The sequence below is a fragment of the Cervus canadensis genome, chromosome 5 (assembly GCF_019320065.1).
Source record: "Cervus canadensis isolate Bull #8, Minnesota chromosome 5, ASM1932006v1, whole genome shotgun sequence".
NCBI classification, from domain to species: Eukaryota; Metazoa; Chordata; class Mammalia; order Artiodactyla; family Cervidae; genus Cervus; species Cervus canadensis.
Genome location: NC_057390.1, coordinates 35,029,171 through 35,056,220, shown reverse-complemented (window position 1 = coordinate 35,056,220; position 27,050 = coordinate 35,029,171). Strand labels below are relative to the sequence as shown.

At 35.7% G+C, this 27,050-nt stretch overlaps 2 protein-coding genes across 2 annotated transcripts in view; one reads left to right on the top strand and one right to left on the bottom strand.

Annotated features, from left to right (window-relative positions):
* Window positions 1-2,974: 2,974 nt before the first annotated feature.
* Window positions 2,975-26,925, bottom strand: ERLEC1 (endoplasmic reticulum lectin 1). Its single transcript, XM_043468556.1, has 14 exons — window positions 26,497-26,925; window positions 20,439-20,543; window positions 18,934-19,014; window positions 18,357-18,434; window positions 18,160-18,223; window positions 17,331-17,362; window positions 15,074-15,297; window positions 14,852-14,981; window positions 10,014-10,175; window positions 9,313-9,372; window positions 6,672-6,796; window positions 5,168-5,245; window positions 4,821-4,896; window positions 2,975-3,877 (listed from the first exon to the last, which is right to left on the bottom strand). The coding sequence occupies exons 1-14, from the start codon at window positions 26,656-26,658 to the stop codon at window positions 3,806-3,808; spliced, it is 1,449 nt and encodes a 482-aa protein (XP_043324491.1). The 5' UTR covers window positions 26,659-26,925; the 3' UTR covers window positions 2,975-3,805.
* ASB3 (ankyrin repeat and SOCS box containing 3) overlaps window positions 26,919-27,050 on the top strand; it is a 119,000-nt gene continuing 118,868 nt past the window's right edge. Inside the window, exon 1 of the mRNA XM_043468555.1 lies at window positions 26,919-27,050. The gene's annotated coding sequence lies outside the window, so the exon portion shown is untranslated.

The window sequence follows — 27,050 nt, the reverse complement described above, 5'->3', positions numbered from 1 at the left end:
GGTGGAATTCTCAACCACTGTACCACAGGCAAGTCCTTGGATAGAATTCCTAAATGACATTTATTGTGATTAAAGACCACTGGAGACTAATTTGTAAACTACTATTTTATTGAGGATGGGGAAGCGTTTAGAATCTATCCAAGTTCATTTATTTTTGGCTGTGCTACTCAGTAAATTTAGATAGTAAAACAGATTTGACTCACTGGGTTGTATAATCTAGTTTGCTGGACTTTCAAGGAAGTTTGATTTTTAGTATTCTTTGTTTACAAAATGAAAATTAGGTTTGTGATTCAGGCAAATATACAAGAAGCTATATTTTGTCTTAAATTTAAGGCAAAGCATAATTTAGTCTATTGAAAGGTGCTAGAAAGCAATTTAACACATTTGAAATATATAATGTACTATATGATTAGACGTGAGAGGTTTATTTCATAGTCTCACTAATGTCTTCCATAGTTGAGATGATTAACATTTCTAGAACTTTTGCTTGATTTACTTGCTTTTGATGAACTTTTTGTTTCACATATAAAAAATTCTAAAATTCTTGAAAGTTTACAAATTGGTGTGGATGCAAAACACCACAAGCCCTATATGCCATTTGTTAGTAATTTTGCCTTTCTCCTTTCCATTTTGTAAGTTCTTTTTTGTTTTTGTTTTTTTCCATTTTGTTAAGTTCTGAGATTGTCAAGGCAGCCTTTATTTGCTTTGGGTTAGGGTTATGTTAGCTATTTGCTGCAACTGGGTTAGTAATTTGGCCTGATTATGTACTACCAAGTTTAAGTTTTGTCAGAAATCATGTCAGGCCTTTTTTGTATATCAGACTGACTGAAAAGGATAGTTCACCAAGAACTATATACAAAGTTTACTATTGAGTTTAGCCAAGATAATTTGTTGCCTTTGTTGCCAAAGTTTTTTTAATTAAGGATATAGGGGTGAGTATATAAACAAGGCCCCATCTAGTGGTATTTTGAAGAAAAGCAGGTAAAGCTGAAAAAAGTTGGAAAAAAAGTCTTGTGTCACAACCTGTCCCTTGGACTGCAAGGAGATCCAACCTGTCAATTCTAAAGGAAATCAGTCCTGAATATTCATTGGAAGGACCGATGCTGAAGCTGAAACTCCAATACTTTGGCCACCTGATGTGAAGAACTGACTATTGGAAAAGACCCTGATGCTGGGAAAGACTGAAGGCGGGAGAAGGGGACAACAGAGGATGAGATGGTTGGATGGATGGACTTGAGTTTCAGTAGGTTCCGGGAGTTGGTGATGGACCAGGAAGCCTGGCATGCTGAAGTCCATGGGGTTGCAGAGTTGGACACAACTGAACTGATTATTATTCAACCTTCCTGTGAAGATGAGGTGCTAGGTATTTTCTAGATACCCTAATCAGGAAGGCTAGGATGTGTGAAATTGTGGTTAAGTGCCTAGGTCAGTAATCCTCAAGCAGAGGAGTATTGAAAATAAAGAGAACCATTCAGAAACATTCAAAATGCATATAATTAGGCTCTGGCATAAAGAATCTGACTTCTCACCCACCTATTGGGATCTCCCTGATGGCTCAGAGGGTAAAGCATCTGCCTGCAATGTGGGAGACCAGGATTCGATCCCTGGGTTGGAAAGATCCCCTGGAGAAGGAAATGGCAACCCACTCCAGTATTCTTGCCTGGAAAATCCCATGGATAGAGGAGCCTGGTAGGCTATAGTCCATGGGGTCGCAAAGAGTCGGACACGACTGAGCGACTTCACTCACTCACCCTTAATAGAGATTGGGCTTCCCTGTGGCTCACCGGGTGAAGAATCCGCCTGCAATGTAGGAGACCTGGGTTCAATCCCTGAGTTGGGAAGATCCCCTGGAGAAGGGAACGGCTACCCACTCCAGTATTCTGGTCTGGAGAATTCCATGGACTGTATATAGTCCATAGGGTCGCAAAGAGTCGGACATGACTAAGTGACTTTCACTTAAATAGAGATTCCACTTTGAGAAAGAAGACTTCTCGAAGTCCATTAGACATATTGCAGGTGAGCCCCTTTTCCTTCCTATCGGGAATTCAGCCCACTTACATGAAAGAAAGGCTGCACAATCGAGGTAGCAACAAACAAGTTAGAGATCAAAGGTTTCACAGACTACTGATGGGCACCCGAGATTCCTAATAGAGGAGTTATGGAGCTACCTGGTCCAGTGCACCTCTCAAAGAAGTTTAAGCTGTTAGTCAAAACAGAAGACTGACAGTTTTTATTATGACTTCCATTTTTAAGAATCTTCTGTAGTAAACAATTCCAATACAGTTTTTCAGAATTTTTTTTCCTCTTGCTCTTACAAAATAGAGTTTGGCTTAAATATCCTCCAAATGTTTTTCTGACACTAACCTTTCACAATTCTAACTCTCTCCTCTTATACCTATAACTGAGAAGGTAAATCTGTTTGTCTTAAATCATATAATAAATATACTTTTATAATTTATTAAAGAAATACATTTTAATGGCTTTGGTCTCTGATCTTATGACAGTAGGAGACAAGGGAAGTATTAGGAAAATAAACCAACACTTACTGGGAACCCGGTGTTGAGTACTGGGGCTAGGCTTTTTAAAAATAGAGAAAATTAATACACTGATAAAGCCACCTTATGAAGTAATAAGCAGTCTCTCCACGAAAGAGGAATCGAGGCTGGAAATGGTTAACTGCTCTGTCCAGGACCACGTAGTATCTGGACCTAAGTGTGGATTCAAAGTACATGCTATTACTGTGTGTGCTGCTTCCTACTACTAAAATGTACAGAAAGCCTTCCAATAGTCAACTGTATTCACCTTTTCTCAAACTAAAATATCTTTGACCAGACTGCTGAAAAGGAAGAAAAGTAAAAAATTTTACAGCTGCTTTTCTGTCCTTATTTAGACATGTATGCCCAAAATATAACAGGATGATGTGTGAAAGAGGAGTAATGGAGAAAATAAAGAAAATGAATAACCTGCCATTGACTACATGACAACACTGCTGTGGACAGTTTATTCAGTTTAAAATAGATACTGTGCCGTAAAGCTGTCCAGAACTAAAATCTGTAGTATACAGGAGGCAAGAACAAAGGACAGCCGGCATAGTCTGCTTTGTTAAGATAAATCATTCTAAGTCAAAAGGTAAAAATTATTTACTGTCTATACCAGGTACATACTTGAGGGGAAAACACACTCATGTCAAGGAGATATGATATAGATAGAAAGAGATAAAAGTTCTGAAAGAGAAGCAACCTATTGCAATAAGAGTCTCTTGAAGTTAATGAAGTAAAAGAAAATGTACACATGAGGCTTCACTGTGTGCCCAGCTTCTAGTTTAATACCTGGTAGAGAGCAGTTGCTAAATAAAAATTTGCTGAAAGGATTTCAGGCACTAGAATCATACATATTTAACAGTCTCTCATTTAAACAACCTCCTATCAATTTCTTTCTTCATTATCCGCTAGCTATATATAATTTACATAATAAATCTATTATTTAAACACTTTCAATAGGTACAACAATTACATGACATTTCATTAGGATGAACTCTAAATTGCTTGGACAAGATTTATTTTGGAATCACATTATCCAAGCAAAGAAAGACACACAATCAGCTCCTAAGACACAACAAAAGTGAAAAAGGTGAGACAAATGTCTGCCTTAGAAGTTTATCAATAACCTCTTATATACACATATATATTCACAAAGTGGTTGAGAGTCCTTTTATACAATCCTTTATATGAGGTCCAGTGACTGAGAGCTCTGTAACAGGACAATGGTCAGACAATCATCGTGACTTCCTGAACTTTGTTATCCTTTAGTTGGGGAGAGAAAGAAGTCCATTTTCATCTGCTGTATCTAAGATTTTACAGATCACTGGAGATTCAACCTAAAGAACAACAATAATAAAACCATTTTAAAGTTGCTAAGCTGAATACTTTATTCAGTAGTCTGCTGAATGAATACATAAATTTGATAAATGTATACGAGTCCTTCTTTTGGATAAGTCATCCAATGTTATTTCTACAAAGTGGATTTTTTAGAAAACAATTTTTAGTCATCCATATAAAATGCTAGATAGGTAAGTAGTTATTTTTATCTTTAAGTAAAAGATATAAGAAAGAAAAGGAGTAAAGGGTAAGCATAAGAGAGAAATACATAGCTAGGTCTTACATAACAAAATGTAGAAGAATATGGCAAAATAATCAGTTGCACCATTCAAGAAAAGGGTAAAGAAAAATGGCCAAAGATGGGCCAGGTGTTAAAATTATCAGATTTAAGATAATGATAATAAATATAACAGAGGAAATTAGAGGAAATAGTGGAAAACACAGACAACATGTGTGAATAGAGAGGGGATTTTAACAGAGAAAATAAAACCACAAAAAAAAAAAAAAACAGAAGAGGAATGTTAGAAATGAAAAATATAGCAGAGATAAATTCATTCAGAGGTGGACAGGACACAGCAGAGGAAAGAATCAATGAACTTGAAGATAATTCAACAGAAATGATGTGACCCAAATTGACATAAGAAAAAGGTAACAATAAGATAAAAGAAGATTTGGGGACAATTGAAATTAGCATGTTTTAATCAGAGTCCCAGAAATAGATGATGGGCCAAATTTTTCCAAAACTCAGACTCAACACTTAAGAACTTTGCATTTTAAAAAATTTTATAAATTATATCTCAACAAAAAAGATGTCAATTTTTACAGAGGTGGTATGAGGGCTTTATTAAATTCTGGAGACTACTGAACCTCCTTTCTAGACTTAATGGTCAACATTAAAATGTGGCCCCAAACTGAATTCCTGAGTATTAGTTTTCCACTTACCCCAAGGATATACTGACAAGAGTGAGGCTCTAGCATATATACAGTGACAGCATGAGGAGAATCTGACTCTTTACACCTAAAACAGAGAGTACTTTAAGGTATTGCCCAAACGACACAAAATTATTTTTTTTTCTTTTCAAGGATAAAAATATCTTATAAGTGGTTCTGTAACTATTAAAATAATAACAATTACAATGATGATTTTACTATCTTATAATAAAATTTTTGTGAAAAATTCATATTATTAATAAATATAATTATCCATAATTATATCTTACACAAACTTTTGCCCATAGGAAGCAAATTAAAGAGAAAGGCATAAAGCATGATTTGATGGTCTAACTTACTTTAGTTTTACAGTCACCTGTCTTGGTTTGTCAGTAATATCACAAATATCTCCATTTCCATAAAAATGTGATACCATCCTGAGTCAGAAAAACAAACAAGTTTTATTAAACTAGAACTTCACTCATTCAGAGTAACTTTAATGGGTAGGGTGAGAAGATGGTTAGAGGACTCAATTTTGCATTAAATAAAAAAAATCCAACTATATTCCTTAAAAATACATATTTTAAGGTTATGTCACAGAGAAAGTCTTTCAGGTTCTATAGAATATAAAATTGAGATACTTCTTAGTGGTTTAATTAATAAGAATGATCTTATTAATAACTTGCATATTATTTACTTGTATACAAATAGTTAAGGTTAAACTGCTTTGTAAAAAGTTCTCTTTTAAAGTTAACCACTTCCCCAGCTCTTCTTTTCCCCTGCTCTGAATATCATTTGCTTTGTCAGTTTTCCCTTCTTCCTACCCTCCAGTCAGCTGCACTCCTTAAAATACTGTAATGCAGGAGTATGAAGGTAAAGTCTATGCTAAGCTATAAATTCCAAAGAGCAGGAACTAAACAAAAGCTTTAATTTTGTTAGCCTCATACTTCTGTGCTTCAATACTTGTTGCACATGATACCATGAGCTACTTTCACTTGAAAAATATAAACATTTAAAAAATTGATCTATTTAGTATATTAATACTTAAATGGCTATCTCTTAACTTTGCTAATTTTAGTCAGTCCAAGAAGTCAGTACATTCTGAAAACAAAGTCTCTCAATACCATCTGTGCTAGGAAGGACAAAGTTAACATCTGAGAAGGAAAAAGAATGAATGATTTAAAATTCACTGGGTAATGGACTATAAGAAAAGCTAAAGCTTAGTTCTTCTTGGGTAAGAAGAGACTAATTTTCTTCTGCTATAATAAGATATACCTAATAGCCCAAAGAAATGTTGGAAGTAGTTTTTCAAAAAAACATTGTTTAACTATTTTCAACCGTTACTGCACAACAGTTAAATAACAAAGGAGAATGCTGGAGTATATTTAAAGAGAATTAAGTAACTTAAAGAGGTTAGGGGTAAAATGAAGGGGTAAAATGCTTTATAACAGGGTTAGACCTAATACCTGGAATTGCAGCAGTGTTACTAACACCAACACTGTCAAAGGAAGTAGTCAAAGTTTATTGCATGCAATTGCCAGGCACTACACTTTACACCAATTACCTCATTTAAATGTCATAACAATTCTCTGAAGCAAATACTACTAGATGTGAAAAGTGAGGCTTGCAAAGACTATGTAATCTGCCCAGGGCAGTAGGTGAATTGCCAGTGTTTGAATCCAGGGTATCTGACTTCAGAAATGCCTCTGAACTATTACACTGTGTTGTTTCCTCTCAATAAAAACTAACCTAAAAAATGTCCCAGAAAAAAAAAACAGAAAGATTTTATTTTAAATTAACGTTTTCCAATATTCTGAGTTTTAAATATTCTAAGATCCAGAGACAAATAAAGTTAGTATTTACCTAACTGTCTGGGTACCATCGTCTTGAAGGTGATAGGCTCTGGCGGTGTTCTTCTTAGCCCATTCAATATGTTCTTCTTGGTTCCATGTCCCCACAACCACAGAGGTTTTCCCACTATCCTTGTCCTAATATATGAAAAAATGTTTGTGACAATGAATGTTTGACATCAAGGTGACATTTATGCTGATGGCCTCTAAGCTACAGAACTTATCGTCAACTGTACACTGGATATCTATGTTTAGATGTAATAGTCAAACTTGATGAGAAGAAATTTGAGCTCATTATTGTTTATTTCTTGTTTCTCTGAATTATGAAACTGGCACTTCCTAGTCAGGTTAGGTCCAGATGTAGTTATCTTTGACTCTATTGCCTTTCACTCTACATTTATCAGTCTTGTCACTTTCCCAGAGATGTTCTTGGTTTCACTCTTCTATTGGTCTAATGCCAGCATCTCACCCCTCAACTAAGAGTTTAATCTCTCGTATCTAGATACTAGAACTACATACTACTGTGATTCCTTCTTAAATCTCTGGCCTCTATCTCTTACTCATTATACTATTTTCCATATTATCCATTTGACATGATGCACCCTATACTGCCCTTTACGTGGACTTCTTCCTTCTCTCTCATTTTTCTTTCCTTCCTGTCTTCCTTTTTTTCTTTATATTTTATGCCAGGGACCATGTTGGGTACTAATATACATCTGATGAGTAGAATTAAAAACCCTTACAGAGGCAAAAAGGCATAGCCACTGTATAGCAGTGGAAGAGAGAGCCATTAAACGTTCTTTTAGCAACCATACCATAAAGTCCTAGATAGACAGGTATTAGACTGGCATAGTAAACTGTTTAATAAGAGGTTGGATATAGAGATTGTCTGGGTTTGAATTCTGGTTTCACCATTTACTACCTATGTGATTTTAGGCAAGTTACTAAATCTTTGCTTCAGTTTCCTTATCTTAGAATAACAATACTTATCTTTTATGAGCATTACATGAGTTAATATCTGTAAAGTACTTAGAATAGTGCCTGGTATACAGTGAGTACTATGTTTGTTAGCTACCATTATTTTTCTATACCTCAAAGTTCCTACCAGAGTTCCTTGAAAAGTTCTAGGTTATACCACCTTAGCTAAAGTAAGTTTGATAAAACCTAGTGTTGGCAAGTGTATAGGAAAACAGTCATTATTAACGGAAATGTAAATGATCCAACCTTTGGAGGCAACTGTTCAGTATGTATATATTTTGACACATCAAGTACATTTCTAGATGTGTGTACTATGAACGTACTTGCAAAAGTTTACAAGTGCAACTATTTAAAAATGTTCACTAAGATGCTATCACAGTAGAAACTGGAAACAACTCAAAGATCGTCAATAGAGATCTAATTAATACACTGTGTGTATGGGCATAATTCTCTGTACCTGCTGAAAAAAATGAAATCAGTTGTTGCTGACATGGAAAGATCTCCAAGATACTAGGTGAAAAGAACAAGTGCATTCAGTATATCCCGTCTGTATAAATAAAAAGGTTGTATCAACATTTATGATATGCATTTTTCCCCACTTTTGGTTGTTAACTAAGAAAATGTTAACAGCTGTTACTTTTGAAAAATGGGACAATAGTGGAGGAGAATTTTACTTTTCATTCTATTCTATATTTCTGGCATATATTCCTTTAATTAAAAAAAAAAACTGGGTATTATCTGGACTGTACTTAGATGGTAGTTTATCTTTTTTATATTAATAAATTAAAAATATTACTTATTAAAAAATAAGTAAAACATCTACAAAGCAGTAAGAATAAGAGGAAAGAATAATGAAATGGGACATCTCAGGTTTAATGGAAGAAAAAAAAAGCCCTAGTTTACAGATGCCACATACATTTTTTAGAGTGATTTAAATGTGGCAAGTGATTGATCTTTCCTGATATGATCCATCATGGAATTTAAGATCAGCTCAAAACATCTCAGAAGGGCAAATATGGTATTTTCTAATTACCAGTTGTTATTTATTTTAGGGAATAAAGAGCCTTTTAAAACAACCAAATCAATATTTATTAATATTAATGTTTGTCTTCAGGGTCTAGTAGTTTACCTTACTAAACGAAGTACAAATAAAACTATTTGGGCTTGAACTTCAGAATTTAAGCTGCTATGATTCAAGTGTGAGAGAATGCTGATTTATGACACTATAAATAAAAGAATAAAGAGCATTTAATCTTAAAACTTAAACTTGGATCATATGGTACCTTCTTTTAGCTGAGAAACTTGCTGTATTTATCCTATTTTACTGATACTAGTGACAACATTCTATCTTACCATTCACTTTCTTAAATATGAGTTATAAAATGACTAATTGCTGAGCCAAAGCTGAAGAGGTTAGTCACAATACTGTATTATTGTTCCAGACTGACAGTAATGCAAGAATCTGAGTAGTTAATAAAGAAAGTTACTTTAAGATGACTGATATAGTCTTAACAACAAGTTTTCCATTTCCCAGAATTTAGAGATGTTTTGTTGAGTATTTCCATATTAAAAGCATCTCATACTTAAAAGTAACCCCAATCCCACTCCTCTATTTTTCCACAAAAGATTTTTGAAACTTTAAACCATTTAGTGATAGAATGATATAAATGCTCTACCTCATGGTATTGATGTACGTGTTTGCCATAGCAGAATTCATATTTCCACCAACCAACACCCTACAGGAAAGGAAACAGACCAAGTTTCAGTACAGAGAAAGGGGTACCGGGGTCAGTCTCAATATTGCCACATGAGAATAATGGACATATATGTAATTTAAAAAATTGTACCAGCCATAATATGGTTTAAAATCACAATTAAAAATTACTAATAAACTTAAAAGATGGACATACAGAGAATAACTTTCTTGGCAAAATAAAGTAAAATGACAATTCTACTTATAAGCATATTTTCCACTGAAGCTCTGAGTCAGAGGCAAAATTCCACCTTTACAGATGTTAGCTCAAGTTTTAAATGAGCTAATGTAGGCTCATAACCAAAATATAGGCTATACAATCACTGGTGCTCATTCTAGCAATTAGCCAGAATCACAAATGAATTACTGATTTGAATATGTGTGTGTGTGTGTATATATATATATATATTTTATCAAGTAAAGGTCAAGTTTTAGCCTGTGAGTAAAGAGAAATTATAATGCCTTATAGTGAGATGTAGAGAAATGTCTGTTGGAAAGCTTCCAGAATCCTGCCATTTCTCTAAAGACAAAAAGTCTTTTTCAGTGCTGCTAAAGTCTCTTGATAAATAACATACAAAGTGAAAGCTCTAAGATAAATACTTAAACTGAAGGTTTATTTCTCACCCCGTGAAAGCAGTAGGAACCACTAAGGAACTCTTTTATGAGTTGGTCATCTGTCAATTTGGATATGTGGGTTGTTCCAACAGTGAGCATTGGCTGAGAACCAACAGCAATGGGTTTGTGGATTGCTGGAAATCTCTCTTCCTTAGTTGATTGCAAATCTTCCTAAAATTAAACAAACATATTTATAGGCTTCAGTATGATTTAAATTATTATTTTTTAAGTTTAGAAAATTTGGAAAATAAAAGTTGTCTGCTCATTTTTAATGTGCTTTAAGAAAATGAATTTTGCGACACTTAATAGCATAGAGAAAGCTCTATTCAAGAGTTAGTTCCATCTACCACTTAGGGATATGGTGACCACTCTTAACAACACAGGGATAATTTCTACTTCATATGTTTTGTCTCATTATTCTTATTAAGTACTTCACTATCTGTTAGATTTTCTATTTAGTTTAAAAAAATGTGGTTACTATCTATAAAGAAAGGATAAGAGGCAGGCTAATAAAGGGCTAAGTGGGAACGAATATGAATGTTAGTTGTAATTATTCAAATGTAGCAGGATCTGGTTGCTGCCCTGGAGCAAACTGCTGTGTAATAAAGGAAGGGTAGAGGGAAGAGCAGATCCACAGAGGTACGGGTGATTCAAATAGACTCTGATGAAGAACTGAAACATAAAGACTTCACAAAGAGAAAACCCTTGCTTAATTCATGCAACATTAATAATCTGTGACTGATGTGAAGGTCTGTTATGTGTTGTGGGTATGTGCACATGAACCTGAGAAAGAGGTAAGAGCAACGATGTGTGGTATGGTATGATAGTTAAAACCAAAGACAGAAGCAGGCACTATACGGCGGAAAGCTATGTAATGCTAAGTCTGAACATTTAGGCAAAGATATGGTATGATCAGATTTTTAAGTAATTACCCTAGCAGTCACAGGGAAGAAGGGATAGTAACAAATCTGAAGGTAGAGAGTCAAGTTAGGGGCTCAGTAACCCAGGCCAGAGATGAAGAGGCTCGAACGTAAGGGAGTGACAAGTGGGGTTGGAGAGAAGAAGATAGTTATGAAAGAAGTCAATGATTTAGAATCTGGATGTTATCTGGGTACTGACAGTGAGCAGAGAGGAAATGAATCTAGACCACAACTGAAGAAATGAATGTACCAATGAACTGAATAAAATAACAATAAAAAAATTAAACAGTAAAATGTATGCAGTCACTGTAGTTGCCACTGACCAATTGTGGTTCTTCTCTTGTTTTCAACTTGTGTGACAGGAGTCACTAGATGGTTATGTTGGAAACCAATGAGCTCATCCTCTCTCTCCTTCAATGTTAAGAACAAAGACTGCCAAGATGCCTTCTTGTTTTTTTTTAAAAAACCTTGAATTTTACATGGCTCTTTCTACATTTATAGAATGTAGGCTCTTTCTACATTCAGAGCCTATACTATGCTCCTGGCACTATCTTAAATACTGAGTATTAAAAATGAAGGAGACATAGTTACTACTCATAAGAAGCTAAGGTCTAATAGTGTAAAGCAATTACTCAGAATACATGAGACCTATAGTAAGGTTAGTGAAGAAAAGAATACTGCACAGTGAAACCTGTAGCTGAGAAAAGGGGAAGAGGTAAAAGAAACATGACCATTTATTGTTTCTTTTGGACAGAACATCTACTTTAAGGAAAATTACCCCAATAAAAGCAAGAAGATAGTAGTTTTTGAATCAGGGTTTGGAAGTTCAGAAAATAGGTTCTTAATAAATCCAGTAATTTCCAAATTAATGTGGTATAATAACATAGGGCTTCCCCTGTGGCTCAGTGGTAACGAATCTGCTTGCCAATGCAGAAGAGGTGGGTTTGATCCCTGGATTGGGAAGATCCCCCAGAGAAGGAAATGGCAACCCATTCCAGTATTCTTGCCTGGGAAATCCAATGGACAGAGGAGCGGGGCAGGCTATAGTCCAAGGGGTCACAAAGAATTGGACACAACAATTGGAGAGCCAAATATATATTTTGTTTAAAAAAAATTCTTTATGGTAAAGCTTAGTTCATACTTGAAAGGCAAACCATATACCAAATATCAATTAAAAAAAAAGTTATGTGTAATAAATTGAATTTCTAAAAAATATTATTCTGAAATAAAGATGACCAGTTCTAAGTAATTACTCACAGTATTACCTAAGATTTCATATACAACATGTACTATCAAGATGCTAGGTATTTTGAAAGCATTATAGCTATCATCTATAGCTTTAAAAAATTTTTTCTCAATCTGCGGATTTAACACATAAAAGAAAAATAAACTGGCACTTCTTCCTTGAAGAATAATTAAAGTTGGGTTTGTGAAGAATTTTGATGGGGCTGACTTTTAAGTACTTGTCAGTACTGAAATCATTATCAAGAAGAAGATGAGAAAATAATTCCATTTCCAATCTTTCAATACAGCACTTCAAATGCAGATTACAGTTAAGATAATGTTTCCTCCTTACCATAATGGCAGGGTTCACAACAATCACAAAGAGTCTGGCAGTATTTTCACAGTAAGTATTCAAGAGGAAGGGGAGAAAAAGGCCTTGTAGTTAAATGTTAATTAACCCACTTGTAAACACCGACAGCATACCAGGTATCATACAAGAAGCTGGAAACTCCAAGTAATGAAAATTTTAAAAATCCTCCCTCCCTTTTAATGAAGAACCATAGGAAAAACATTTTTAGCCATTTAAGTGCTATATCCACAGGCAAGGAGGCTAGAAAGAATGTAGTACTTTTAGGAAATGCTTAAGTTGCTTAAAATAGCTGGCATCAAAGGAATGGAAACGAGAGATGAGGCTGAAGCCAGATCATGAATGATCTTCAGTTCTTCTTTGATAAAATGATTGTATGAACAACAATTTCATCTTGAGGTATCAGTTCAGTCGCTCAGTCGTGTCCGACTCTTTGTGACCCCATGAACCGCAGCACGCCAGGCCTCCCTGTCCATCACCAACTGCCAGAGTCTACCCAAACCCATGTCCATCGAGTCAGTGATGCCATCCAACCATCTCATCCTCTGTCATCCCCTTCACCTCCTGCCCTCAATCTTTCCCAGCATCAGGGTCTTCTCAAATGAGTCAGCTCTTTGCATCAGGTGGCCAAAGTACTGGAGTTTCAGCTTCAACATCAGTCCTTCCAATGAACACCCAGGACTGATCTCCTTTAGGATGGACTTATAGAGGGATTGGGGGCAGGAGGAGAAGGGGGCGACAGAGGATGAGATGGCTGGATGGCATCACCAACTTGATGGACATGGGTTTGAGTAAACTTCGGGAGTTGGTGACGGACAGGGAGGCCTGGCGTGCTGCGATTCATGGGGTTGCAAAGAGTCGGACATGACTGAGCGACTGAACTAAACTGAACTGATAGATCATGTTAAATACCAAACAGTTAAATAAATTATCAAATGTTCATTTCAGACAGAACATTTTATCAGCTGTGTGGGAAGGATTAGAAGGAAGATATGTGAGGAGATTAGTTTTAGGTCTTAAGAAATGATGAGGTTCTGAACTAAAGACAGGTTTGAAAAGCAGTCAGAGGATAACACTGATAGCATTAAAAGATAAGCAGAATGACTCGGGTTTTTGACTTGGACAACTGGGTAGAGCACATTGCTTTAAAAGAAATGGGGAAGACAAAAGTGTCAGTGTGAAAGAGGATAAAAAAGATAAGTCTGAGATAATTGAAAATGTATATATGTCCAATAAGCAGATGAAAAGGGAAGATGGCATATCAAAAGGGAGAAGCAATAGAGACAAGTGGTTAAGAGGGACAGATTCTAGACTCAGACTACTTTGATTGTAATCTCTAACCCATCACTTGTCCCTCCCCCTCTCTGAACCTCAGTTCCCTAACCTGTTAAGGTGGGTAACAATATATTTTATATGCTGTTGTAAGGATTAGATAATAGCTTTAAGGACTCAACTGTTGTTTAGTCAGTAAGTCCAGTCTGACTCTTTTGCAGCCCCATGTACTGTAGCCCGCCAGGCTTGTCTTTTCATGTGATTTCCCAGGCAAGAATACTGGAGTGGGTAGCCACTCCCTTCTTCAGTAAAGATTCAATACATGTTAATAATTGTGATTGTGGTTTCAGGAGAAAGGTCAGGATTGTAGATGTATATTTATAATAGACAGGCATGGAAATGGAAGTTGAAAGAATGGTCGTGGATGAGCTTACTTAAGGAGACAATGTACAATAAGGAGAGAAAGGACCTGTGAACCGAACCAAGGGAACTGTAACATTTTAAGAAGCAGGAATTAAGAGAAAGAGCTAGTACACAGGAGAAGAGAACCAGTGAGATAATGAACTGAAGCAAAGAAAGGAGAAAAAGTTCAAGCTTCAAATGTTCAGCTAAGATCAAGTTATGCACAGGTCCAGCAAATTTAGAACCAAAGACAGCTGTTGATCTTAGTAAGAACCATTTAAGGAGAATGATAGAATGATGGTTTGATAAGAAATAGCAATGAGTTGAAGAATAAATAAAGTATTAGGAGATGGGTTGTAGTCTATATTTTCAAGAGGCTTAGCTGGGAAGTTCAGTTAACTAGATGAAAAATTTAACTGAAATGAACAGGATGGCAAACTTTAAAGTATTATGGAATCATGAGTGTAAGAAAATGCTAAAATAGTTTCTGGGAAGGACTAGAATAAGGAAAAGAATTAAAATCAAAAGAATTCAAATTGACAATTTTGAGTCAGGAAAATAAATTACTATTACCATACTACAGAAATGATTAAAATACTGACATATGCTATGATTTTTGGAAAAGGAAGCACTGAGAAAATACTGTTAGATAATTCTCATACCTCTTTGTTTCTCCTAAAAGGCACCCTTAGTATTTCTTCCTGTTGTTCCAACTGTCTCAGGGTGAGGGGTTTAAATGGCGATCCTGGTAGTGACTGGCAAAATATGTCATTCACAGGAGATGCTCTGAATCTGTTCAGTGAGAACAAAGTGTTAAAGCTAAGCATACAACATTTTAAATCATGTGTGCATTTCATGTTTAAAATATTAAATCCACATCCTACCTATATTTAGGATGATTGCACAAGAGTGGTGTCAAAATGACAACTTCATATTCACAAGTTGTAACTTCAGCTACTGAAAGAATTTCATGCTTAGATTCAGGATGACAAATGTACATCACAGTACTTGATCTGGGCCGGTTCTGTTTCAAACTACAAGGTGTACCATTTCCCATTCCCACTGGATAGTAGGGTGTCATCTGACCTTCGATATTTTTAGTGGGAATCTTAAAAAAAGAGTATAAGACAGACTTTTCATTAGAAATAGAGGTGGGGTGAGGATGGGAGAAGCACTCATTCTGAAAGGAAGAAAACTACATTTATAAACTAACATTTATTTAATAAAATGGTAACACTTCCGTATTTTCTATAAGCTCTCCTAATATTCTTTTGGTTCGTATTCTTACTTGAACATATACGTATTTTCAGAGCTAATTTAATACAGCATAAAAGGAAATTTTTGCTTGGTGCTAAAATTAAGATGTACATTTATATAAAGGATTACAAAGATATAATTAATACGAATTATCTTCAATTGTTACAAAGAAAGAGACCAGGATAAAATACAGAAACTTCCTATACTGGGCTGGTCAAAGCTTTCTTCACTAAACCCTCAGTGGATGCCTGAGTTAAAATTTACATTTTAGAAGTCTGAAGTTTGATTTGTGAAAATGTGGGGCTACATAAGTAATACTATCTTCTAAAACAGAAATGTAAATATACTGATTGATCAATCTGGTTACTCTTATTTCCTATTATTAACAGACACTTCTCAGCATATAAACTCTTAAGTAAATCTATTCAAGGCCAACAAAAGACAAATGAAAACATTTTTACAGAATGGGGGAATAAAGGAGATGATCTCAGAAGACATGGATTATTAAGGAGTTAGCTCCCACACTTTTATCAACAAACACCAGAAAAATTACATGGATGGGCTTTAAAAGGATGTTGTTAATAGAATCTCCAAGCAAGCTCTTTGGAGGCACGCTTATCCTGTATCACTTTGGTACCCTGTCAGTGCTATATCCAAAACAGGCAATAAACAAAAGATTTCTAGAGAAAAATATTTTGAGGTTGGTATGCTATTTTCATGCTAATGTCTGGAATTAGAAAATCCTGGGTTCAAATCCCAGCTCTGAATTCACCAGCCTTATGACTTTGACCCAATTTCAGTTCTTGTCATTTGTAAAACCAGAATAATAATACATACTCAAAGGCTATAGGGAGAATTGAGCATTACTCTTCGTTATATGTCTTGCACAGCATCTAGCTTATAAACTGGGGCTCAAAAATGTGAGTTTTCTTCCCTTACCCTTTTCTTCCTCTTCCTTTATCATTTCACTTTGAATTCCATCTTGCTATCCTCCAGAGCCAAAAATATTTTGAGATAAATATTTTATCTCAAAGGTAGTCTGTAAAATTAAAACCTTTTAAGATAGCAATGCTATGTGTGGCTATGCATACCTAATCAATTCCCCCAAACCCACCTTTTTAAGTTACAGGCACCCCTTTTAAGTAATTTGTAAGGCTTTCTGCCATTTTACTTTACTTCTAATAAAAGTATCCTTATAATATGAAACCACTTGTAGAAATATTCTCCAACAGTAAGTTATTTAACTTTATGGAAATTTTAAGGATTCAGAAATCATTCCTTAAACCACAGGGGCACTTACAATTGTAATTAGTCACCCTAAGGAATTGTTCTTTTTTAAACAATCCTACTTTTCAGTCATCAATTATGCATTCAGATTCAATAAGCATTCATGAAAGGCCTATATGATATCTGGCACACTTTGCACTGTGGAGTAAAAAGATAAAAGACAAGCTCTGCTTTTAAGAAGCTTGCAGTCTGGTAGCTTGTTATTTACACATACAGTTTATCTGTTTTACCCACAAGAGACAGGGTTCAAACAACAGAAAAAAAATGTAAAAGCTCCTATCATAATTGTTTGCAATGTTAAATAGAGGGGAAGAACCACCGCTAAACACAGAAGGCATATAATGCTATTACAGAAACTTTCCCAGACACATCTTTGATAAATTCATTTATTTTTGTATGATCTTAAAAGTAAATAAAAGCAATATAGGATAACTTTTTCAGAAAAACCTAACAGATTGCAAATTTTCTTTGACCAAATCCTTTGAGGTATTTGATAGACAGTTAAAGAACACCTGGCTATATTCTGTCAATTAAGTTACATAAATTTGTGTTTAACAATAGATGTTCAGAGTAAAAAAATCACCAATTATCACTTGCCTCTTTCGATTTTTCCTCTTCTTTTTCTTGTTCTGTGGATTAATACAAAAGTAAGTGTAAATAATGAGTGGTGATTTATGTACAAGACATAAAAAGACTAAGTTTTCAATTTGTAACCTTAAACTTCTTTTTAAAGAAGACTCAAAGCATACACATAATTTTTATCTTACTACTTTAAGCTAATTTTCTTGAAATGGTTTCTTTTGAAAGAACAGTCATTTAATCATTTTATCTTTATCTAGGAAATACTCTATTTGAGGCATAAAAACTGCTCACAAGTTTTCTTCTAAAATGTTTTTATCTCGGTGAAAGGTTTAGTCTTAAACGAGTTGGCCAATTTCAATAATAAAGATTAAAACATTTCATAATCTGAGGGATGTATCTACATGTCTATTTCCATATATAAAGGCTTTGCTTAAACCAAGCAAAAACTAACACTATATAAATATAATACTGACATGTATATCTTACTAGATTTAAAAATTTAATAGGTAGAAAGAAAGTAACAATGTTTGTTAAAGCAAAAAATAATGAAAAGATCTCTTTGAAAAGTTTTCTAAGGCATTATTTAGAAATTTATTTAAAGTGTTTTACAATTCATAAAGTCTCCAACAAGATTTTTTTTTTTTTTAAATCGATTGGCTGCATCATGTGGCATGTGGGATCTCAAGTTTCCTGACCAGGGATTGAACCTGTGCCCCCTGCACTGGAATATAATAACCATTGGACCATCAGAGAAGTCCTTCTCACAAGATCTTTTAAATTCCACTTTGAATATATACTTTAAACCAAATACTAACATTATTACTAAATCACTGTAGAAACAAACCTTTTTCAGATAGAAGGTTCTTAGCCAACATATTTCCAAGGTAGTACTCGTGAATATTTACTTTCTATATTAAAAAAAAAAATGTAGTAAGTATTTTGCAAATATATTTTTAAAGAATACAACTTAAAAAAAAATCTCATTACTACACTTTTCATTTTATAATGTTCCATATTTCATAGTTTGAAGAAAAAAAATACCTGACCACTTTCTTTCTCTTCATGGTACTGCCGAATGTGTTTTCCATGACATACTTCATAAGTCCAATAAGACTCAATCTAAGAGAGATGGATGTATTTAAACACACAAAAAAAGCCACAAAACTCAACTGAATTACTTTTTGATATTTTAAGCAACTGAGCAGATTTCTTCCAAGATTTAGAATAAACTTTCATTAAATGAAAGTTATTACTATGCCTCAGAAAATATGAAATTTCTGAAGCCTATTCATTGCTTTCACTAATTAGATAAATGTAAAAATTCTGTGATGCAAATAGGTCTATACATCCTGGGATCTATAATAAACACTCGGCCAAGGGACCATTTTCTACACAACCTAAAAGATAACAATGAGCACTTTTTATTAAAATTGTATATAAGGAAACTTTCTTTTGATCTGAAAAACATTCAAAGCAGTTTGGTAAGTGATACATTTGATAAGTGATATTACTGGGTGTTTGCCACATATACAAAACTATACAGGAATTTAAATTTTCAAGAGTTTATTGGCTGCTGGAGATTTATTTTCTAATTATCAAGTGAACATAAAATACATACTCTATAGGAGCAACTGCTTTGTTTAAATAGGGGCTCCAACAGCTCTCTTGGATTTGGGCCTTTATAATCCTTTTCTTCTTCCTATGAAAGAATGAAGAGTTTAATATCATTATTCAGGAGCTTTCTTCAACTCCGCTGTTTAACTATTAACCCATTGGTCAAATCACAAATGCTTGGAAATAAAAGGGGAAAAAAGTCAAAAGATTTAATAAGATCCTATGGTATGCCATTTCTTTCCAAAGAATTGAAATATATGCAGCAACATGGATGGACCTAGAGATTTCTATATTGAGTGAAGTCACACAGAGAAAGATAACTATCATGTGGTATTGCTTATATGTGGAATCTAAAAAAAATGGTACAAAGGAACTTATTTACCAAAAAGAGAGTCACAGATGTAGAAAACAAACTTATGGCTACCGGGGGAAAGGTGGGGGGAGGGAGATAGACTGGGGGATCAAAATTGACATATACAAACTATTATATACAAAATAGATAACTGTTAATAGTCAGGACCTACTGTATAGCACAGGCAACTCTACTCAATACTCTGTGATGGACTACATGGGAAAAGAATCTAAAAAAGAATGTATGTATGTAATGTATAACTGATTCACTTTGCTACATACCTGAAACTAACACAACACTGTAAACCAACTATACTCCAATTAAAAAAAAAGAACTGAAGTATAAAATACAGAGCCATAGAAAAATCTTCAGTTCTTCCTTCTCTTAGAAAAAGGTTTCTGAGTATCAGTTTTCTGAACAATTCTTATACACCTACTTGAGAATTTCTAGCTATAAAAGCCTCTGAATAGTTGAATCTTACATAACACACTGGAAAGTTTTAAGATACTTCTCAGTTTCCTAATTTTACATTTCAGACCTGAATGCCATAAATATGTGTATAATTGTGTAGTGTATATTTGTGTCTTAAGGTTTAAAACAAAATGAAATAGACAGCTGTCTTTCACAGATCTTAAATCTGAACAAAACTTAACAAAAAGCACTCACTGAGTTTAATACTTCCATTTTAGAGATTGTGAAAATATTCTGTAATTAGCTCAAAAAATTTATTGAGTGGAGGAATTGAGTTTCAAATTTGTTCAAGGTTCCACAGCTAACTATAGCCTATACCTCAGCCTCCTGGCTCCTAGGCTGGTGTCCTTTCCATTTTACCATGCTGCCTCTGTTTCATCTTGAAAGAAGTCATTGCCTTAAAGGATGGATAAGAGGCAGTTAGCGCATTTTAGGAGGAAGAAATGGGCATGAACTAAGGTAATGAAAAAGTACAAGGAACCTACAGATTTACTTACTAGCAGTTCTTTATAAAAAATGTCACATACACATGATCTAAGAAGTCAGGAATGATGTGATTACTATTTTTATGGTAAGACAGCATTACTGAGAAACCTGTCACTCAATTTTATTTTAAAGTATGCAGTTGCAATGTTTTAAATAAATGTTTGGTAACAGGAATTATCAATGTATTTACAAAAACTTACCTCATCCCCACTTGCCACAAGGGGAAGAATGCATTTATATTTTTCTTTATGTGTAGTTGTCATGATGACATAATTATCTTCTTTATACAAAACTCCAGTTGTAGGCTAGAAATAAAAAAAATGTACATTATTTTATCTGATTAAACTTAACTATAATTTATCACTTCAACAGAGGATTCTCAAACATATTTACTTCCAAAGACAGGAAAAAAAGTCTACATATTTTTTAATGACAAAATATGGATGTGAGAGTTGAACTGTGAAGAAAGCTGAGTGCTGAAGAACTGATGCTTTTGAACTGTGGTGTTGGAGAAGACTCCTTAGAGTCCCTTGGACTGCAAGGAGAACCAACCAGTCCATCCTAAAGGAGATCAGTCCTGGGCGTTCATTGGAAGGACTGATGCTAAAGCTGAAACTCAATACTTTGGCCACCTCATGCGAAGAGTTGACTCACTGGAAAAGACCCTGATGCTGGAGGGATTGGGCGCAGGAAGAGAAGGGGACGACAGAGGATGAGATGGTTGGATGGCATCGCTGACTTGATGGCCATGAGTTTGGGTAAACTCCAGGAGTTGGTGACAGACAGGGAGGCCTGGCGTGCTGCGATTCATGGGGTTGCAAAGAGTTGGACATGAATGAGTGAATGAACTGAACTGAAAATGAAGACAACAGACTTTTTCCTGGTGTTACAATGTAACAGAAAAAAAAGGAACAAAAATATAGTTTGGAGTACAAAGGAAAAAAGGAAAAAAAATTGGTAATGCAACAGACTGAAGTTATAATATGGATTAAAAAGCATTTAGAGGCAGTGAATGTTCAATGGATACACCATCACTGAATACTTATTACCACCTATACATGAGAGTCTACAGCACCTTATAACATACTCTCAATTCTTTTGGATGGGACATCTGAACCTAAGATAGTGCAGTGATTTTCATATTTGGGTAACATGGATAAATTACTTAGAAAAATTACTATGAATCCTCTGTGCTAATTTAACTTTTTTAGTATGTATAAGGGTCAGCAAATTTTTCCTGTAAAGGGCCAGATAATAAATATTTTAGGCTTTGTGGGTCATATGGTCTCTATTGCAACTATTCAGCTATGCCATTGTAGGAAGTAAGTACACAGGCATTATGTAAATGAATAGGCATGGATGTATTCTGAGAAAAAAACAAACCAAAAAACCTTACAGAAATCAAGTTTGGAGTGGGCCAGCCTGAAGGTGTAGTTTGCTGACTCATGGTATATATCAACAAGACTATCCTTAAAGTGTGCTACAGTATAAAACCAAACAAATTCACAAATCAAAAAGAACCAACACAATTCAAATGAACATTTCAATTACTATAACTGGTATTATTTTACAAAAAAGAAATCTCTGCTTTGTGACAGAAAATATGTCACTAACTACTAAGGCAGAGGGAGAAGGAAATGGCAACCCACTCCAGTATTCGTGCCTGGAGAATTCCATGGACGGAGGAGCCTGGTGGGCTACAGTCCATGGGGTCGCCAGAGTCGGACACGACTGAGCGACTAAACCACCACCACCACCACCACTAAGGCAGTCTTCAAAGTCTATGAGCAGTATTCTGTGGCAATTCAGTTCTCTTTTCTCTTCTGACAGTAGGTAAAACCACGAAACTATCTGGCTATCCCTAGTAATGAAAGAACCACCCTTATTACAGACCTCTACTCTTTCCTCAATTTAACAAAACAACTCTTAACTATAATAAAACCAGTAGTACTTGAAACTGAGTACTTGAAACTTCAAGTACTTGAAATCTTAAACACAAATAGAAATCAGGGCCATGTTTTCCCAAGATAATAAAGCAAATCCCCAAAGAGCAGTAAATACTGACTGTATTAGCTATATGACACTACCACTTGAGCTCTTTACATTATTATCTCATCAATGCTCGAAACAAGCATTGTACCCATTTCACTGAAAAGGAAACTGAAGCCCAGGGCTTAAATAATTTGTCCAAGGTAACACAGCTGGTAAACAGCACAGCCCAGAGAAGACACCTAGCTGACTGGCCCCACATTCTGTGTGCTCCTAACTGTTTTAACGTATCTGAATCAGCCTTGGTTACCATTTTCTTAGATTACCATACAGTGTGTGCTTGCATGTTAAGTCGCTTCAGTCGCGTCCTGGACTATAACCAAGGATCCTCATTTAAAAGAACATAAGTGAAGACAGGAATCAAAGAGATTTGAAAGTAAGAGTTGCACAGCCAAATTTATGATAAAGGGATCCTTAGAAACATACATTCAGTTTAGCCAACAAACTGCTGTTAAGACATAACATTTGTATCTTTTGGTATTTTTCAGATATAGTCAGAATAGAGGATGGTGAGTTGTGCAAAGAATGACTCACATTCATTTAGCTAGTAATAGATGGCTAGTAATAGGTGTCAAATCATCCCTGACTGCAGTGAAGGTGGACAGTAGTATGTGACTTCAATGCATTCCTCTCTCCTTGTGAAGTAACTGCAACCTAATGTTCAGAACTGGATTAAATAGCAGTACTGACTCATTTACTAAAACATTCAGAACAGTGCTAACAATGGAAAAAGAAACTGCTTGTTTGGAACCACAGCAAAGAAAGACAATTCTTTCTTTGTAATTAAAACTATAATCTTGCATTTTATGTCTATATGATGAAATTCATTCCTTGTTTTTAAGGTTTAGGTAAAAGGTAACAGAAATACAAACCATCACTATTCTTATTTGAAGAATTGTTTGTTTCTGCCAAGATTTGTTTTTCATTAGTTTAGGAAAGGGTGCTGCTACTGCTGCTAAGTTGCATCAGTTGTGTCTGACTCTGTGCGACTCCACAGACGGCAGCCCACCAGGCTCCTCTGTCCCTGGGGTTCTCCAGGCAAGAATACCGGAGTGCATTGCCATTGCCTTCTCCATAGGAAAGGCTACTTTCCTCTTCAATAGAACAGACTAAATAACATTTCTTCTATCTGAAAACTCTTTGCTGAAATAGTGTATCACTTATTGGGATCACAAAGTAAACATTTTTAACAAATTTTACCCAACTTTTTAATATTGGAAATTGTAGGAGAAAAGTTAACTTTTTGTGATTTTTTAACTTAAAAAATTTTTTGATCAACTAAAATGCTTCCTTTTGATTTTGTAAAATAGGTTTTTACTTAAAAAAATGAATTCCAAATGCACATAATCACAGATAGTGTTTAAAAAAACTTGTTTTATATAACTTGACACCTCAAAGTATTTCCAGTGTAAGAGGCAATATTAGTGATATGATAAAAATCAGATTTTAATATAATGAGACTAATAAAAGAGGGGTATAGTCTTCAAGATTAAGGAACTTGAAAAGTATCTTGGCAAGGGTGAAATTTCTAATGCCTGACACAAGTCTGGAGGAATTAAGGCAGAGGATGAGAAAGCAAGCTATCCTGGAGAGTCTGTAAAATAAACTCAATGGCACAACTTGTTAACATATAGGACATGATTCAAACCATGGAGATGGTCACCATTTTCCCCAAATGTAGCATTTGTTTTCAAATGGGAATACATTTCTATATTAGCAAAAGAAGTTGAAAGAAAATTAGACTTATTTTGCGGTTTTCCTTTGGAGATGTTCATGAATTCTGTGTGACGTAATGAATAATTGAACATTTTAAAGACACAGAGATGATGTTTCAGAAGGAAAATACACACAAAAACAAAACTGACTGCTAAAAACCAGTAAAGAATATCATAATCATTAATTACTGGAAACATTAAAACATGTATATATTTTTGGCATTTGATAATTTTTCTAAGTAAATTTGAAAGATGATCTTATCATTTTGATATATCTGAATGGCAAGAGAATAAAAAGCACAGAAGAATTTTAAAGATTAAAAAAACCTGAGATCTTCTAATCCAGTCCCTCTCAATTTCAGGTGGTAGAGAGATAAAGGATCTTTATCCTAGCTCATGCAGCTGCTGAGTTACACACAAATGTCCATCCAACTGGCCTATAAAACAAAATGACAGTGCCAGGTGTGTAGGCCTGAAGTTTCAATTACACAAAGTAGGGAAGTGAAGCCTTGAGATTAAGAAAATATTAAAAAAAATTAGAAGATCAATGATAATGTTTCTTGAGGCTTATTTTTGCGGGAGGGCCATAGGCCTTTTGCTAAGGCGTAGGAAAATGTCTCTAGGTTTTGCCCAAAATAACTCAAACTTAAAAAAAAGGAAAAAAATTCTTCCCAAGTTTTCAAACAAGCCCATCTTAGATTATGCTTTATTGTCAAAGAAAAATAATTAAAAACAAAATTTCAAAATAAAATTGTTAAGATATAGGAAAAGTTGGTCCACCATATATTGAGATCTTTTTCCATAACCTTTTGCAGCCAGCAAATAACAGTGCCAGAAAAAAAACTGAACGGTTTGGTAGTAACTTCTAAAAGGGCTAGTTTCACTCATGTGCATATAGGTCAGTAAATTTTTACAGCCACATATTAGCATGCCCTTTTTAATTTTAAAGAAAAATCACACTGATGTAGAGTAAAAAATTTTAATGACCACATTCTTTAAACATTTGCCAAGTTCATGCCTAATGTGCTCTTCAGAAATAATCATAAAGGTTGGCCTAAAATATTCTCATCTCAAAGTTGTATCTGACTTATAACAATCTTTTACATAAATATTTTAATATATTAGTATTTTCTGAATAAGAAACCTACTGTATAGAACTAGGAACTCTCCTTAATGCTCTGTAATGACCTATAGTGGAACAGAATCTAAAAAAGAGTGGATATATGTATATGTGTATAGCATATATGTGTAACTGATTCAGTTTGTTGTACAGCAGAAACACAACATTTAAATCAACTATACTTCAATAAAAATTAATTAAAAATATCTCCTGGCATTAATGCAAAGACAAATTGGCTTCCCAGAGAAATATCTACTTAAATTTAAGAATCACTGAAGTATCAGAATGGAAGAACTGAAAACAGAAAGGAGAAATAAAACTAGGTGTGAAATATTAGCTAAAACTAACACCAGCAAATAGAAATCTGGGTTGTGGAAATGACGACATCCCTTTTCCTGGGACACTCTGTGCTGACATGATAGTATCACATATTCATGTTTTAGAGATATGGTAACAGAACAATATACTTAAATAGTCTTCCAAGCAGAACGACTGCAGATAACTGGAATAAGAATTAAAAAAAAAACAACTTTTCAGGGGCAGGCGGGCTGTTACATTTTCCCTGACTTCCATTTTAAATAAATGAATTAATTGCCATACGGTAAGTGTCACAAGAGCCTATTTTTTATTGGCCGACAATGGATAGGAAGACTTCTCGGAAGTCCACTTCCCAAAGCAAGGACTGCAAATATTCATCACTTCGAGGTTATAAATACGTTTTTCAATGTAGGAAAACCGACCATAAAATTTCACGTTCTGGAGTCTTAAGTAACAGTTATAATACATCAAAACTGTAAAGGACATTCTGCATAGTGTCGTTAGCATCTCACTGGCCAAACAGCCCTCTCAGAGACAACTTTGAAGGTAAAAGAGCTGTGTGGTGTACGTATACTGTGCATATACCAGAGGGAAAACGAGTATGAGAGAGGGAACTCATTTCCGCAGTGCAACTGATTGTGTAGGAAGGGTGTGTGTAATACTCCTTGAAGGAGAGAAGGTTGCTAGTGGAGGAAGCGCAGCAGGTGACTGACTTGCCAGGGAGAAAACAGATGCGCCAGACGTGGTTCTAGAAAAGCTGCTTCCACAGGGTGGGAGTGTTGGTAAACTCTGGAGAGACATTTCTTTAAAAGGGGGAACAGGCGACCGCTGGATCCTAAATGTGTAGGCATGCAGGCACATCCACAGAACGTGTTTGATACGCACTTGCTGTATGAATGAACGAACGCGGGGTTAATGAAGCTTTGGACTAGGAATGAGGCATGCGCCTGCAGAGGAGGTTCTAGGGGAAAAAAGCGTAGAATACCGAGAGAAGGGGCCGAACCCTTAAGTGCCAGGAAGAAGAGAGATGGCTACCGGGTTCGCAAGGGCACTGACCAGAGAGAACTCGGTGCCGGGCCAGTTGACTCGGAAAGGTATGTCATCGCTGAGCTGGGGTAGCGCTCGGCCGCCTCCGGACGCCTCCAGAAGACCGCAGAGGACCAATAACACCGGCCCGCCTGGGACCAGACTCCGCGCGCCGCCGCCTCCTTCCTCCATCCTCCGTCGCCGAGTTCTCCAGCCGCCGCCACAACCTCCTCGGCCCACAGAAGAGAGAAGGGGGAGGAGGAGGAGGCGGCGGCGGGACTACCAAGCGTCCAGGCAGCCCGGGGCCCAACCGCCGCCACGTCTCCTTCCGGAGAGCCCGGCAACACCGCCCCCGCCCCCTTGGGCTTCCCGCCACCGTTTCCGGGGCAGGTGGTGTATCAACATCCGGGGCCGCCGAACCGTCTGCCTACGGAAGCCGGGACGGCGGTAGCGCTTCTCTTGTTGACCGCAACCGCAGTCTGGCGTCGGGGAGCGAACGCAGTGGCCTGCCAGGAGTGGACGCCCAAAGACTGGGCCTTGGACCAGCCGTTTCCGCGGCGCCGAAGTAGCAGCACGGAGAGCTG

Bases quoted from the DNA above. Each gene is read 5' to 3' on its own strand.
- ERLEC1 (XM_043468556.1), bottom strand. From the start codon at position 26,658: ATGGAGGAAGGAGGCGGCGGCGCGCGGAGTCTGGTCCCAGGCGGGCCG. The intron at 18,224-18,356 runs GTATTTTTTTTC...TTTTTAATATAG, and splicing joins AAGAGAAAGAAAGTGGTCAG to AAAGTAAATATTCACGAGTA. The intron at 17,363-18,159 runs GTTTGTTTCTAC...ATTAATCCACAG, and splicing joins GAACCTTCTATCTGAAAAAG to AACAAGAAAAAGAAGAGGAA.